Below are 14389 nucleotides of genomic sequence, written 5' to 3' on the forward strand. Positions count from 1 at the left end.
CCCCACACTGATAATATCGGTAGCGTACAACGTTTACAGCCGCTCTTACTTAAACAATTACGCATATATACTTAATTATTCCTAGTAAAACTTATCTGAATCAGGAGCTCTTCAAAACACGTCCGTAGCGCTTGACCCACTAGCGCCCTCCTTTGTTGTTTTATTATTTAGTGTTATTTTATTATTTAGCATAGTGATGATAAACTACAGAAAAGATAGAAACTGCATCTTTGTAGTCAACTGCTTTTTGTGTTGGAGCTGTGATGGTTTGTTCAATATGTTATTAATAGTTTTAATGTTACAACCTTTTTTTGAAGAAAGTCTTTAATGTAAGTTGATTTTTAGTGGAACCTGTGGCATAGTAATTAAATAATAAAACAACACGTAAAAAACACAGTGATATCATTAATTAGTAAAAGGACAGATATTTTGTACTAAAATTAATAATACATCTTCAGTGTCTGTAACAATAATAGGAATGGAATACAAGCAAACCGTTCGGTGGATCATCTATTAAAATACAATTGTTACCACGTGCTAGGAAATAATAGAAATAGCAAATTTAATCTATTAAGATAAATGGTTTTTTACATAGGATAAAAGTCTCCCAGATCTTTGAGAGAGACATACAGTCATTTCTATTTAAATTCGGTCGGTGTAAGATAGTTTCACAACTTTCTTTGAATAGGCGTTCATATTTGAATCTGCATCTATGGAGGAGAACTGCTTTATCCCACTGGACACTATGAGTAGAGTTTTTTTTGTGTTGTTTTATTATTTAATGTAAATTATTGCCTTGTTTCTTTTATTATCATCTCTTGATAATGTAATGCTTTCTCTTTTAATGTTTTGAAGGTACCCTGTTTTTGTACCATGTGGTGTTGGTGGTTTAATACAAGTCAGTATCTGCATGCTTGTTCCCACCAACAAGCAGATGTCTACAAGGGTACAGTTTCTTTATTGCAGAAGTTGTTGGATCCTACTTCTTCTCAATCTATACTTTGGATCTGATATTTAGTTATTATGATGTTCTTAACTAGTTGATAGGTTGCAAGTTGATTTCTAATTCAAATATAGAAAAAATTTATATTTAAAGGCTGCGGCACTCTATATGTGAATTAGTTCAAGAATTGAAGAAAAACCAACTCTCAACTACCTCTCCTTTATATGTTGTTATTATATATACTGGCCGAGTATATTTAACTTACTTAATTCACCCGCTTTGGTTCGAATATTTTATGAATGGTTCAGTAAAAGAGATTCAGGCAAAATACAACTTTTGATTAACAAAAACAAACATTTAATTTTAGAATCACAAATTTTACACTTAAGATCAAATCACTAAATAAGTTATTATAAACACTTTAGCCTTTCTGATAATACAGTCATACAAACTCAGGCAATGGTAAATCTGTTATCTGTAATACAGCTTCTCACAGTTCCTTAAGTTTCAAATAGAATAAAATTGCAGTAACACCTCTTCACAAGCATACACTTTTAAATCTACACTTCAGCTAAACTCCGCAATAGTTACTGTTAATATAAGGATATTCTAGGATGAAACTCACACATCTCTTTATAGGAATGTTATGGTTGGAATATTCTTACCGATAATCTTTTTTCATCTACTTATACGCAAATACTTTTTATAACTGTAAACACCGTAAACAATAAACGGCACTCATTAAAATAAATCTTCTAAGCAATAACTGAATTAATTAACGGTTACAATACACATAATGAAACGTTCTTGCATGAAGTACTACTGATTACTCATGAATTAAGGTAACACTCAATAATTCCTTAACTTGAAGTTTTATTTGCACAGTTGTCCATTCCTCCGGCATTCAATTAATCCTTTAGGCACTATAATTCTAAACACAGCTATCGTTAAACTTCAACTTTACAGTCTCTACTTATTCTCTAGTTACTCCGTGATATGCTTCAAGATTCTGTGTGTCCTTGAAAGGTCGGCCCTGAAATTAAATCTCAACTATAGTATCACTAGTCATTCAGTAGTCACTCAGCTGTCTTCTGTAGCTATAATTGTTATTCTACAACTTATTAGCTAACCGCTTCTCGACTACTGGACTTTAATTAGCTACTTGAGTGACTCGCCAACTCGCCATTATCGCACTCTGATTCTCCGAATGCCGAATTAGAATATCCTCCGATTCCAACTTAATGAATCTCTTCTCTTTTTCAACATTCCTCGCTTATATATCCATTCTTCCCGCCTAAATTGTTCTCGAGCTCTCTTTAATTAAAATTCTTTCCAGTCAACTTTCAGCTTTCTCCCTCACGCACTGTTCCAAACTTGCGCTCGCTCTCTTACATACGTCTCCATAAGCAAAACAAAATATAATAAAATTGAGCTATTGTATAACTTTAACTTCTACAAACAGGAATAGAATAAGAATATTTACATTTCAATTAATACGCAGTTAAATCTTAAATACAAATTCTTATATTAATATAGCAATAAATAAAATAAACTTAATAATATTTAAATACAGTCTTATCACTACTAATACATATATCCTTGATTAAATAATTAAATATCAAATAAAGTTAAAGGTAGTTATATGAATATTAAATTATAAATAAGTGATTTACAATAATTATTAATTACAAGTCTAGTCTTTGTGATGGAAGATCATGTTGGATTCTGAAGCAAATAATAATTACTTAAATCTCTATATATTCAGAATCCAACAAAGTCCTACAAGAACATAACTTAAAAGTTACCTTTAGACTTCTACAAAAAATCTCTGCTATGTTAAGATCGCCTAAACAACCACATCAAGAAGAAGCTAGGAGTTCATAAAATCTATTGCAATTGTATTTGTCACATTGGACAGATGAGACATTCTGGAGAAATCTGTTAAAAAGAATATGTCAGAGATGTGGAGAAAAAATGAACCCAAAAATTTGGATTGGCTGTTCACAATACCAACAAAAACCATTAAGTGAATTGGCAGATCACTAAAATACCATATATAAAATTTAATACTTATGTATGCAAATTTAACATGTTCATATCAGGAAGTGTTTCACATGGTTATTGTACCAGCAAGACTTCTCATTACCATTTGTGTGCTACTTCTGCATCATACAGGCATGCTGAACTGATGCAAAGTTTATACTGCATGTTAGTGTCAACTCTTTTGGTAGAATTTTATTTGAAGTTAGCATTTGTGATTTGACTTAATGACATCAGAAATTTCAAATGTAATCGAACGCTTATTTCATGTAATTGAAAATTTGGACAAATGTTAGGACAATTGTTTTTTGTTAGATGCTGTGTTTGGCAGTACAGCAAATGGTTCTGCTTGAGTCTATGCAGCATAGTTTCTGTGGCAGGGGATGTGGTTCATTTGGTGGTGCCATTTTTATCCCAATTGTCTCTAATTGCACTATTTTTTGACAAATATATTATACAGACTGCAAATGTCTCTGTACCTTATTCAGTGATACAATAAAACTACTTTTTTTCTTGCATCTGTAGTATAGTGGCTATTAGTGATTTATATTTCACAAACAAATTCCTTTCCATCTGTTCATAAATTTTTTCTTTTAATTATGCCTATCATAAATGCAAATATGAAAGTCTACAGTTTATATTCTTCACTCCATCTTCAGATACTTATAACACAAGCACACATATAGTTTCTCAGATGTAAATTATTCATAATCCATTTTACAGTACTGAAAGTATTTTTATTCATGCTTATTTTTCTCTTCCTTATATTTGCTATTCTTTATATATTTTAGTAAATCAAGTGTAGTAACTAATAATCAAATATATTATTCTCTTTAATTATTGTTTTTTAATATATTCTGAAAAGAACATTCCTTTTCATCTATTCCCCTCTCCTCAATGCAGGATTAATTACAATCATAGAAACCATTAGGAAAAGCAGTGCATCTGACACGCATTAACCAAATTGCCGGCAATTTTGCTTGGTTCGCCAGATGGTTAGGTTCATGGCAAGTGAGCTACTATTGCCCCAATGTGAATGTGTTAAAGAGGCTAGTGAGAATGATGTAATGTCCAACCAGTGTAATAAAAACTAAGGCCTGATATTAAATGAACTCTGGGCAGCATACATAGGTGATCTATGTATAGATGAAATAGGCTCTGAAACAAAATATATATCCAGTAATAATTACCCACACTGATAATATCTTGTTCCTGAATTCAATGTCTGTTGCATGTTGAATAAATTAAAAAAAAAAGAAAATGATAGTTTGTTATTTAGAAATTTTCTTGTTAATACCTCTTATATTTGTGTTTTATTCTATCAATCTAAAGAAGTACACAGTATTCCTGTACAAAACTAGTCATTGATTTATTAAATTGTTTTACTTTTTTACATTTTTTTTTCACCACTATTAACTTGATAATTTTGATGGTGAAGTTATTGTAGAAGTTGGTAAAAGGCAGAATTCAGAAATGAGTGAACAGGAGTATAACACTGTATAGGGTAGCATGGTTTTGTGAATGGTAGGTTTATCCTTAGTAATTTCCTCACTTTTTATAATTAAGTGGTGTGTGAGTTTGATAAAGGAAACGGCTGTACAGTGATATTGCTGGAATTTGTAAGGGCATTTCGCAGATACCATATAAAACTCTGTTGCATAAACTGGAGTAAATGGGGATGAATATGAAGCTGCTGATTAGGATAAGAGGGTGGCTGATGAACAGATATCAGATAGTAGTATATGGGGGAATTGAATCTAGGAAAAGTTTTGTGACTAGTTGTATTCCACAGGGCTTGGTACCTGATTGACTGCTATTTAATTTGTACATCAGTGATATAGGAATTGTAAGGGGTATTATTTAGCTGTTTGCTGATGATAGTCAACAAACAGCTAAATATCAAGAACAATAGTGATGTAGAGATCCTACAGGATGGCTTAAATAGACTGGCAGTATGGGCAAATGATAATGGCTGACAGTTTAATATGGTGTACGAGGTGCTATCAAAAAAGAAACCAGACCATTCTAATAAAATCTTTACAACTTACCCAATTTAAATTTGGACTCAACCCCCTTCAAAACAGTTCCCTTCCGAGTTCATGCAGCTATCCCGCCACTTTCACCATACTCCAAATGCTTCCTGGAAGTCTTTTAGTTGAAGCTCATCAAGCACCACTTACAGTTCATCTTGGATCTCCTTAATGATGTCAAACTGCTGTCCCTTCAGTTTCATTTTTGGAAACAAAATGAAGTCACATGGGGCTAAATCTGGCAGGTGAGGATGTGGGATGACTGCATGCTGTTGGCTGCCAAAATCTCTCACATTTTTAAGATGCTGTGGGAGGGAATGTTGTTATGGTGGAAATGTAGCAAAGCCACAACTGGCTTTGCCACAGTTCCATTCTTTTGTGATGAACATCTTCCATCTGCCTTAAAATGTTGCAGTATAATTATGCATTGCATTGACTGTCTGAGACAAATTCTTAGTACAAAATCCCTTTAATGTTAAAAAAGATGATCAACATGCACTTTGTTGCATTCCTAACTTGCCTTGCCTTCTTCAATCTTGTGGAATATGGGCTCTTCCACTGTAACGATTGCTGTCTAGGTTGTAGCTGTAAACCCATGTCTCATCCCCTGTGATGACCCTTGAGATGAAGGTTGGATCATCAATGCCCTTTTTGATGAAGATCTTGACAGACATTCCCACGGTGCTCATTCTTCAGAAGTCAAGAAACAGGGAACAGACTTGGCAGCAACATGATGCATGTTTAAATCTTTTGTGGTGATCGCTTGAACTGCTCCATATGAAATCCCAACTCTGTCATCACCTTCCTGGATGGTGATGCATTGATCTGCACGGATGATCTGTTGAATTTTTTAGACATTTTTGTGAGTTGTGCTGGCGGATGGTCATCCTCCAAGGTGTTTCTGCCCTTCTCAAAACACTGAGTTAGGCTCATTGCTTTGTTTTCATATGCCTTACAAAGTAATTCAAGAGTATCTATGACTGAATTTACACAAAATTTTACATTTGCCCTTTATTCTAATTTTGCATTCATGGCAAAATCACAGCACAGCACAATCACGTGATAAGAATAACGTGCATTACATGAGTACGGTGTGCACAGCTCAATGCAATATGACAAGCTGACTCAACCATGTCTACACCACTGACACCTGGCAGCATGAGACTGTAACTCCGAGGATCTGGCACAGTCCAGTTTCTTTTTGATAGCACCTTGCATATCACAAGCTATGTGCTACATTGATGAAACAGAACTTCAGGAAATTGATGGGGCATGGAATTTAAGGGTGATTGCTGACAGGAACTGAAGTTAAGAGATATATTGCAAACTTGGCCAAAACCACATTAGATTACTTGAATGTTGAAGAACACACTGACACTGAACACAATAAAAGAAACTAGATCTGCAGATCTAGTTTCTTTTATTTCATAGAAATGAGGAAGTGGTGGAGAGAGGATCCAGAGTGAGTGACCAAAATTGTGGTAAGTCTATGGAAAGTCTGTGAACTTCAGACTAGTCAATAGGCAAAAAAGAGGGAACATTATGTAAACACATGTTATTAAAGTGGTTTCATAGGACTAATACTGAAGACTTTTTTTTTCTTTCAATACATGGCAGGGAGGATAGAACGAGGGGGGGGTGATCCCCCCTGTTCCATCCTCCTAGACTCTAGACAATCACCCTCTGGAAATTGTCTAAGAGTATGCACCAGGGTGTCAGGCCTTTTTGGTTGGATTGTGGTGATGAATGAGTAAAATGGGTGTAGACATAGAGGTGGTTTTGGGTGTGGTGTCAGTGATTAGTTCAAGGTGAGTTATGATAAGCATTGTGAGAAGAATTAATAGAACAGAGTTCCCATAACGAGTCTCTGACTCTATGGAGATGCCTGAGAAGTAATAATATTCCTGCCCAACCATTCCAGAATAACTTTTTTTCAGTACCTTAATCACCTCTCTTGGAATACCAGTGGTCTGTAATTTATTATATGCATCTTAGAGTTTCCTTTATGAAATAGAAGTACCTGCTCTCTTTCCATTCCCTTTTATGTTATCAGTTCTGATACTTATCCATTTTTTGTGGTGCTGCTTCTCTTGCACTTTCTCATAGTATATGGGCTGATATCCCATCCAATCTTGCAGATGTATTCACATTGAAATTTGTAATATTCTAAACACTTCCCTTTCATCTACCTTTATTCTCACATCAATTCCTGTTACAACAGTGACTGTTTTATCTCTCCCTGCATAATACACCTTCTCAAAGTAATCAGTTTTTACCTTCTGCATATGTTCACCTCTCTACTCTCTGCATTCATTAAAGTTATCCTTTCATAATCATTTTTCCTTTACTTGTCACCTGACAGAGGAGCTCTGCGGGATTTCCTTTTAATCTGCTAATTTTCTTTCATAATTTCATTTGTCTTCCTTACCATGTTAGGTCATCCTTCTGCTTGTGTTTTGCACCTCTCATGAGCTTGCTGATTATCATTTTTCGTTATTCTTTCTGCAGAATTTCATTTATTTTATTTGCATCTTCTGCTTAGCCCTCCAGCCAAGTAATTTTTTGATCTGTGTGGTACAAAAAAATGTATTTTTTTCAGCAGATTTTGATAAAATTGGGAAATATTTTTATTGAAGCATTTTTAACAATACAATATTTAATACTTTGTCCTTTTTCAGCTTATCTTTTCTAAGTTCCTCTGGGAGACCCTTTCTATTATCACTGTATACCAAAAATATCCATCTTCTCTTTTACGAGTAAGTCTGCAAGATTTGGTGACATATGCCAATTATCCACTGTGACACAGTAACCTTTACCCAAAAAATGGTCCATCAGGTGAAAAACACTTTTAGTACTAATTGGTAAAGCATCATGCTTTTTTTTTTTTTTATTGTGTACTGTTCCTTTTCTGATATACAAAAGAAAATCACAAATATAACCACTTTCTGTTTCACAAAGCAAAACATTTTCAATACTAAAGAGGCCCTCTTCTTGGCATTGAACATTTTCCAAGCCAGGTGACTCTGTGTCACGTAAGTTAATTCTTGGTATGTATTCTTCATCAGAATCAGATTCTGTTATATAAATTGGTGCAATCTAACAGATATAAAATATAAGAATATAAAAAACAAACATAAAAATGCAGTCATACCCCGACTTACGCGAATCTGGAGTTATGCGGTTCATACATGTACGTATTCCCATCCTGCTTCATGTCGCACCACTAGTCGTATCTTTCTGGTGCTGGCCGCATTCGCCAGTGTTGCACATGCTGTGAACAAGCACTGACGTGTTTCGCGTGGTCTCCATTCATACACCATTTTTATAGTCTACATACCTTGTGATTGTTTAATGTTATGCTCTTGATAAAAATTTTATCACATAAAAAATAATAATGTGTTCCAAAGGAAGCAAGTCCGATTCTTCTACAGCTAGCAAGAAGAGAAAAACATTGACTTTGGAAACAAAACTCAACATTATTAAGGATTTTGAAGGCGGAATGAAAATTTGTGAGCTAGCAAAGAAGTTTGATCTACAGGAATCCACAGTAAGAACAATCATAAAAGAAAGGTTTACCGATTTTGGAGGACAAAGATTCTAACGAGGAACGAATTGTAGCCACAAGGTAAGGAATAACAAAATCATTAGCTTGCTATGAAGAAATTTTGCATGACAAGAAAAAGAGACATTATGCCATCAGACGAATCTATTAGATTTTATGAAACCATTGACATCGAAATAACTTTCTTTTTTTTATGTATGAAAAACTATAATTATGATTATATTTCTTAAAAAATATAGATGCTTTTGTAAACTTTTGCTCCCAATTAACTAATAATTTTTATGTTTGTATGCAAAATTATACCTGAGTTACGCGAATTCGACTTACGCGCTTTTTGTTGGTCCCACCTACTGCGTAACTTCGGGGTATAACTGTATAGAAAAAGAAAAAGAATCAAGAGCCTGCAAACATTTTCTAAATGATCTGAAAATCTTGAAATATTTCAAGATATGAACTACACAAATAACTCACCATTTCAACTGTTCCTCCAATAATAAAAATAATATCAGCAATGTCTATCAAAAACACTTAAGTATTTTTAGAGGGTATCTCAACTTTGGTTGGAAAGACCTGGGTTTGATTCTAGTCAGTCACATGAGGAACCTTTATTTGGTCTCTTTCGACTAAAGGTGACTTAGCCAGTCTCATATGGAGGTAAGGATTTTTTTCACCCAGAAAGTTGGGTTTTTTGTCATCCAGAACAGGCAAACTGGCCCCATGAATACACACACACACATGGATTGCAGTCATGAATACGTCCCAGCTATATCTAACAAAGTCAACTATGGTCAGAAACGATTGAAAGGGAAAATCAGTCTCAACTTGTAACATAAAACGCTCGCGTGAGGTAGAGATCGTGCACAAAACCACAACTTCATCCCAGTCACTGAAGGTAATCACAACTGCCCTTTATTGACAAAAACTAGAAATAGGTGAAAGAAGTAATATATCTAATGTTTGTAAGTGTTGTGAAAAAGTAGGATCCTCAGTAACAAGAAGCAAAATAGATGCTATTCCTTGGAAATCATGGAATGTGCAAGATTAGACATTCAAGCTACTTGTGGAAATAATGGGATTTGCAGCTGAAGTGTTAATAATGTTGTTCATCCATTCATCTGCCTGATTTATCCTTGCTATCTTATACTTATCCACATTAATCCAGTAAAGGTATTCTCATCACCATGAATACCAGGTGACCAAATTTGTGCATAGTAATCCATAGGAGGCCTGGTGAAAGCCTTATTCATTGGAACCATAATCTCTTTATTTCTGTATATAACAGTTCAAGTGCTTGTAAACAACAAAGCTCAGTGGATAGAAGTCAAAATGGGGTCCTCTGCATCATTTCCATAATCTGATATGATGACTTCACAACATACAATGATGTGGTCCTCACCAAATTTATACTTTGCATTCCATAATTGCCCACCAAATTTCAGAACCTTGCTCTTTGGCAACACCAAAGTGACAGTTCCATTCACTTGCCGACTAATGCATTCTATTCAGTTCCCCAGTTTTGCTTCATCTGCAAACAGTTGCATATCATCTAGTTAAATCTGCCCCAATATTATGATGTATAAGATAAACAACAGTGGACCCGAAACAAGCCCCTTTCATTACACCTCTAGTGGTGTTTGTTCCTCTTTCAGGATACTGCATCCCTCTCCCCACATATGTAGCTTGCTGATACCTGACTGCCTGTTACCTATCTCAACTGTTTCAATTTAGTTACCAACTTGTTCTGTAGCAGTATATCAAAAGCCTTTGCAAAATCTAAGTATCCTACTGTATACATCACTCTTGTCCAATGCATTCCTCACCTTGCTATAGTACTTAAATACTATAACTAGTTATAGTTATATATAGTTAGTATAAAGCATCAGGATAGTGGTGGGCCTAAGTGGCTTTTGCAATTTATGTACACTAATGCCAGGAACATGCAGAACAAAGGGGGTGGGGAAAAGTTTTTGGCATTAGTTAGTTCATTTTGGCCAAAGATTATTGGCATTAGTGAGACATGGCTGACCTGGCAAAAGATAATGTAGTTAGTGGGACAATGGGAAGGGTACAGTGTGTTCAGGGAGGTAGAAAGAAATGAATGGAGGGAGTAGTGTTATTGATTATAGCTAATGAATTGCAACCAAAGAAAGTAGAAGTTCAACTGCAGGCCAATGAAAATAGCACATATGATGCTATCTGGTGTGAGATAGAGGCCAGCAGAACAAAATATACAGTTGGATGCTTCTATAGATTAGAGGATGGAAAGGATGATCGGGATAGGCAAATAAGCTCAATAAGTGGAGGGCAGGTAATTATTATTAGGGGGATTTCAACTATGGGAACATAGATTGGAAGGAGGAGAGGACACATGGGAGGAAGGAAATGGAATTTATGCAGTTACGAAGGAATAATTACCTGCGACAGCATGTGATGGAATTATACTAGGGGGTTTGAAAGTGTTATATCTAGTAATTGCATCTGAGAATTTGTCTATAACCAATATGATTACTAACGGTTAAAGTCTTCACATTGTCACACCCTCTTTTCACCTGTGCCATTTGTTAATATTAATGTATGTTATTGCTATACTTTAATAAGTGTGTGAGCTTGCTCTACTCCACTTATGTTATTCTACATCTTTGTCTAACCTATATTTAAAGACAATTGTGGAGTAAAATAACAATATATTTAATTTTTATTTTCTTTGTTGGTTAAACTGTTTAAGATTTGTATTCATGATTGTGCATGACTTCAAGATTAATATGTTGTGTTCAAAACAATGAAGCTCAATTTAAAAATTTTAAATTATTTACTTTAAACATATATTTATGTGCAACAGATATTAACTATAAGAAATAACTATAATAAAATTGTGTCTTCATGGTTCATCCCAGCATTGCATCATCTGCAATGCTGGGATGAACCATGAAGAGTAGAGAAGATGTTGTGGCCTTACAAGAAGACTTGAATAAATTGAGTGATTGGGCACGGGAATGGGGATGTGAGTTCAATGTTGCAAAATGTAAGGTTTTAAAATTTGGGAAACAAAGATGGGATGCAGAATTTATGCTTGTTGAGGATATATTGTTGGAGGTAGAGGAAATAAGAGATATGGGGGTGATAGGATAAGGATTTGAAATTTAGGGGACACATAGCCAAAATTGTGAAGACAACACAAAGGCTTCTGGGAATGATGCGGAGGACACTGACGTGTAGAAGTAGGGAGAAGATTCTTGTTCCATTGTAAGACTTTGATGAGGAAAGATTGAGAAGATGCAATTTGCAGAGTCTGATGGACAGGAGGAAGAGGGGGGGATATGATAGAGACTTACAAGTTAGTAAGGGGTTGTTATAGGATCAGTGCTGGAGAGGTTCTACAGAAAGTAGTGGGAGATCAGGGGAGAACCAGAGGTCATCCCTGGAGACTGTATAAAGAGGATGTGAGTAAGAGAGTGAGAAGCAGGTTTTTTTCATGCAGAGTTGTGATTGATTGGAATGCCTTGCCTGAGAGTGTGTTTAAAGCATGGTATGATGAGCTGTGTGTATGATAAAAGGACCTCCTAGATGAGTCTTTGACTCCATGTGGTCTTGGGTAATAATAATAATTATTATTATTAAATGACCATGTTTTTCACATAAATGAGCTCAACAAATTTCTCTCATATTGTATTAAATATTTCAAGACAAAACAAAATCTTTCTACAAACACATACTGAAAATGGCATTCAGTTAAACATATGTAATCTCATTTGGCCATATAGAAACTTCCTTTAATGCATCTAAATTTTGACTATCCAAATTATGCATGAAGAAAAAGTTTCACAAACAACTGGAATATATTGAACAGTTCCAAATGCAATTCTAATTCTAGAACTTTCCCCACAGGTTCCAAATTACTTCTGGGAATATATATATATATATATATATATATATATATATATATATATATATCACTTGTCTTTAATTCAGCATTAAATATCTTCATATAATGTACTTCAGTTATTATCCCTGCAGTTCCTTATCCTTGGAGAGTAATTCTAAATGTAAGAAAAACTTTATTTCCAATATTTTAGAACTTAACTGCATAGTACATTTAAACTTCTCCAGCAATGCCCTCCTGCTAGCCTCTTCTTTTCCTTCCTGCCTTCCTCTTACTGAATGCAAGCAGGGAGAGTTGCCTACTCATTTTTCTCTTCTCTTACTAAATGATGACAGCTCTTATGCTAAAAAATTAACAACCAGTGTGCATATCCATTCCTGAGATCCAAAGCAAAACTTCACACATGACTGCCATTATCACAGTGATAGTAACATGCGAATACTACATAATTTATAATATACATTCTACATCCTGTGTTATTCCATAAGGATTACAATGTATGGTAAGTAAGTTTACTTATAACCATAAGTAAATTATTTTATATATAGCTACTGCTTAACCACATGGCAGCTCCAATAATACTAACATATAATTACAGTACTGAATAACAAATCACATAACAAAATATTTTTTTCATTTATTAAATTTCTTACCAACCATATAACTCGTAAAAAACGAACATAAAAAAAAAAAATTACACAACATTTTTGCATTGACCATGTTGCCATCAATTGGTGAGAGTGATCATATAGTCATAACCAAGGAGGTAGTTAAATGTGTGGAATTTTCAGTTAAGAGGTGGGGGTATATATATGAAATTAGGCTTGTAAGTATGGCAGATTGAGGAGATTGTTTGGATTATTGCCATAGTATGTGAAACTGCAAGGGCTGGATGTTGATAGTGCATGGAAAGTAATAAAGGGGTGTTTGAGAGAAGTAATGAAGAAAACTCTAGCTATGGCAGACTTCATAGCTAGAGTCAGAAGCGTAAATCAAGTTAAATGGGTGAATATCATCATTAAGCTGGAGCTATATATATTAAAAAAAAAAAAAAGTGGAGCGAATTCAAGGAGAAAGTACAAGGTACACACCAGAAGGATAACCAGTATAGTAAGAAAGACAAAATCAGTTTATTAAAGGAAATTACCAGCAAATATAATCCCAAACAGTTCTTTTAATATATTGCAAATAAAAGGAAGAATGTTTATGGCAGAATGATTGCCCTGAATGCTGATGGTAGGAAGGTAACTGAATAATTCAAACTAGTAGAATTATTAACTGAACACTTTGCAAGAGTATATCATCCAGGTGAAGATATTGCAGTAACAAGAGAGGCAAAGACTTATATGGGAACCGAGATAAATGAAATGCAAGTGCATAGCATATTACACCACTTTGATATGAATACAGCTAGTTGTTTGAATTGATGGTATACTGGCTTAAGTTTTACGAGAGGGTATTAGGAAATTGGCAGTACCTTTGATCATTTTGTTTAATCTAAGTTTCGGCTGTGGATTAGTCCAACAGGGGTGGAAAAATGGGAGAATAGTTCCATTACATAAAAGAGGCTCCAAGACTGATGTAACAAATTACTGACTAATCAGCATACCAGTAGTTGTTAAGGTACTGGAGAAGTTTATCAAGAGCAAAATACAGGAATAGATAGACAGGCATGAGATACTGTATGGGGCGGACAACATAGTTTTGTGAAGGGTAGGTCATGCTTCAGTAACTTGTTCACATTTTATAATACAGTGACAGCTGAGTTGGATTAACGGGTTAATCCAAGTTAACGGGTTTACAGTGATACTGCTAAATTTTGCAAAAGCCTTTGACAGGATACCACATGGAATTCTAATCAGTAAACTTCAGACACTTGTATGAATATTAAGTTGGTGAAGTGGATAAGAGGGTGGCTGATGGAGAAATAACAG

The 14389-nt window shown here is 34.7% G+C and overlaps 1 protein-coding gene across 8 annotated transcripts in view; it reads left to right on the forward strand.

The window, feature by feature from the left end:
* The window catches only part of LOC150101398 (protein phosphatase 1 regulatory subunit 36), a 237822-nt gene that overhangs the window by 193835 nt on the left and 29598 nt on the right, over positions 1–14389 (forward strand). The window contains exon 12 of one of the 8 annotated variants that reach the window (XM_090400619.1): positions 3887–4046. The exons of the other annotated variants lie outside the window; for them this stretch is intronic. Within the exon in view, the coding sequence (XP_090256745.1) occupies positions 3887–3914 (28 nt within the window). The 3' untranslated portion in view covers positions 3915–4046. Of the gene's footprint in view, positions 1–3886; positions 4047–14389 lie in introns of those variants that run through there. 8 annotated transcript variants of the gene reach the window in all.

This window comes from Typopeltis vanoorti, chromosome 11 (assembly GCF_054136105.1).
Source record: "Typopeltis vanoorti isolate ZY-2024b chromosome 11, IOZ_Tvanoo_1.0, whole genome shotgun sequence".
NCBI lineage: Eukaryota > Metazoa > Arthropoda > Arachnida > Uropygi > Thelyphonidae > Typopeltis > Typopeltis vanoorti.